Below are 3124 nucleotides of genomic sequence, written 5' to 3'. Positions count from 1 at the left end.
GTGTTTCAGGGAGAATTTTAAACAGATTTTCGAAGGACATGGGCACGATGGACGAGTTGTTGCCTAAATCGATGTTAGAGGCACTCCAAGTGTGTTGCGTGGTGCTGGGTATAATGGTCATGGAAGCGATAATTAATCAATGGATGCTGATACTGATAGTGATATTAGCTGTTATATTTTTCTTCGCGACGAAGTTCTATTTGAAGACTGCTCAGGATGTCAAACGTCTCGAAGGCGTAAGTAAGTACTGAAACGAGTATCTCTTTATTATAAAAAATTGCGGTGCAGCTTAGATTCATAAATTCTAGATTCCTGAATTGTTTGACTTTTTACCATCGAATTTGGACCTTTTTAAGTTCTTATCTCTTTCGGAATCTAAGATCCATAAATTCCGGGAGTTTTCAAATTCGTGTTTGCGTTTTTAGCAAAAAGCCCATTATTCTCGCACGTGAATGCCACGCTGAATGGCCTTCCGACGATCAGAAGCAGCGGTGCCGGAATTGAGAAGATGATGCGAAAACAGTTCGACGTTTTGCAAGATCGTCATACCGGCACATGGTACCTCTTCTTAACATGCTCATCAACCTTTGGTGTCTTTTCGGATCTAATCATGTGTTTGTTCCTCGCTTGCCTTTGTTACTCTCTAATAGCGATGAATGAGAATGGTAAATTTCATTCATTAAAAAGTTCCTAGTTATTTTACAGTTAAATATTCTTCATGACTTTCTAAGGATACGATACCATGGTATAGTGGAGATACCGGAATATTTTTTATCAGCGAATATACAACAAAGCTTTTATACAACGAATTATAGCAGAATCAAATAATTCGACATTGTATTCCCCTTATTTTTACGTGTGATTAATATTTTAGAAAATATATACACATATATTTGGATATTCTTGAGAAATTTTCGAGCTATTGCAAATTTCTTTGTTGATCCTCATGCTACAGGCGACGTGGTCGACAGCAAGGCAGGTCTGGCGATATCGCAATCGTTGATCCTGATCGGTTGCCTGCAATACGGCATAAAACAGTCCACTGAGACGATGTCGTTGATGACCTCCGTGGAAAGGATTCTCCAGTATACGAATCTTCCAAAGGAAGAACTTATTACCTCGAACAATCCACCGCCGCCCACGTGGCCGTCCCAAGGAGAATTGATATTAAAGAATGTCAACATGAGGTATCACAAAGATGATCAACCGGTTTTGAAGGTAACCCGAACGATTTTTACAAATATCTCTTGTTCTTTATCTTGAGTTTCATCACGTAGTCGCACTTCGCAGAATCTGAACGTTTCCATCGAGCCTGGCTGGAAAGTTGGCGTGGTGGGACGAACTGGCGCCGGTAAGTCTTCCTTGATTTCGGCGCTCTTTCGCCTGTTCAACGAAGGTTTGGAGGGCGAGATCAAGCTCGACGGTCGGGACACAAGCACGGTGGGCCTGAGCGAGTTGCGCTGCAAGATCTCCATTATACCGCAGGAACCGGTACTGTTTTCCGAGAGTTTGCGTTACAATCTAGATCCGTTCAGTCAGTATGACGACATGAAGCTGTGGGAGGTGCTGCGGCAGGTTGAACTGAATGACGTCGCGCTGGATCACAATATTTTGTACGGTGGTCACAACTTCAGCGTTGGCCAGAGGCAACTGATATGCCTGGCCAGGGCCATTCTGAGGAATAATCGTTTGCTCGTTCTCGATGAGGCCACGGCCAACATTGATTCGCAGTGAGTTTCAATTCTTTAGTAGTAGAATTTAGAATAAATTGTGATTAGATATATTCTGTCTAAAGCCTAGTGATTTTGATTGATTGATTGATGGTTAATGAACAGGATTAAACTATCGTATAAACTGTTAAAAAATTTTTTTATTATTGAAATTATAAAGTTTCCAATTGATTCGGTATTTCCACATGTATAGGAAGGTACATTAAATATTTATATTGTATTCGTAATAAATCCAAGATTTTGGAAAAAGAATTTCTTTTTCAATTCAATTGGAATTTCAGACAGATTTCCGGCAAATATTTGTGATATGTTATGTTATCATAAACGTACAATTTTTGAATTTGACATATTTGCGAATTTACCTGCATAAATTTGTATCTTTGTTTCTAGCACCGATGCTTTAATTCAGGATACAATAAGAACCAATTTTAAAGAATGCACCGTCATCACGATAGCACATCGTTTGAATACCATTATAGACAGTGATCGTATCATCGTGATGGAGAACGGATCCATCGTGGTAAGTTTTTCCGTTTTAATAAATATTGAGTACGTTAAGAAAAATATCGATTTTAACAAACCCAACTAAAAGATTTGATTTTCTATACATCTATCTAAAAAACTTATTCATAATAATTCTAATGGTGTAATAAATTTAATCTCTAAAAAAATAACACTTATACATTTAAATAAAAAGATAATAGAATGACCATCATAAAATATATAGGTAATTAATTTAAAATTTTTAGATTTTTAATTCCAATTTCATTTTAACTTATTTAGAATTTTATTTCTAAATGTGTTGAAATTAAATTAAAATAATAAAGTTGTTGTTAAAAATACATTTAATTGTACAAAAATCTGAGATTTGCAAACAATTCTGTGTTATAAGTTACCACTTAGTTCCTCCGAAATCAATATCTCATTATATGAATAATATGTATTTCTTCCGGGAAAGAATAAATATTACATGTACAAAACAGTTTTTTTGGACTCTTGTAATTTTCGAAGAAAGAGATTTCCATTTGTTTATTTGATAGAAAATGTTCATGCCAACAGGAATTCGGTTGTCCGTACGAATTGTTACACGACAAACCAAACGGCTACTTTTCACAAATGGTGGAAAAAACGGGCAATCAGATGGCGCGAAGTCTTTTGGAACAGGCGAAGAAGGCTTGCGAGAAGAATAATGATCATCGCGAATTGAACTTGTCGACGCAAAATACCGAGAACGAGAGCGACGCAGTGGTCACAGAACAGTCCGCTTTATAGATTCTTTTACCAAAAAGATCTATACAAAAAATATATATATGAAATTTTATATATACAGTGACTTACGAAATTGATTAAATCGTACTATTATATGAATTTTTCTTTTAAAAATTCTCAAACAA

General features: G+C 36.2%; 1 protein-coding gene across 1 annotated transcript in view; it reads left to right on the top strand.

The window, feature by feature from the left end:
- Window positions 1-3041, top strand: part of LOC105458856 (probable multidrug resistance-associated protein lethal(2)03659) — a 13718-nt gene extending 10677 nt beyond the window's left edge. Inside the window, exons 6-11 of the mRNA XM_011704429.1 lie at window positions 10-240; window positions 426-665; window positions 956-1218; window positions 1291-1730; window positions 2121-2250; window positions 2790-3041. Coding sequence (XP_011702731.1) covers window positions 10-240; window positions 426-665; window positions 956-1218; window positions 1291-1730; window positions 2121-2250; window positions 2790-3002 — 1517 coding nt within the window. The 3' untranslated portion in view covers window positions 3003-3041. The remainder of the gene's footprint in view (window positions 1-9; window positions 241-425; window positions 666-955; window positions 1219-1290; window positions 1731-2120; window positions 2251-2789) is intronic.
- Window positions 3042-3124: the final 83 nt, after the last annotated feature.

This window comes from Wasmannia auropunctata, unplaced genomic scaffold (assembly GCF_000956235.1).
Source record: "Wasmannia auropunctata unplaced genomic scaffold, wasmannia.A_1.0 LD334277.1, whole genome shotgun sequence".
NCBI lineage: Eukaryota > Metazoa > Arthropoda > Insecta > Hymenoptera > Formicidae > Wasmannia > Wasmannia auropunctata.
The sequence above is the reverse complement of the archived record's forward strand: the minus strand, read 5'-3'. Positions and strand labels throughout refer to the sequence as shown.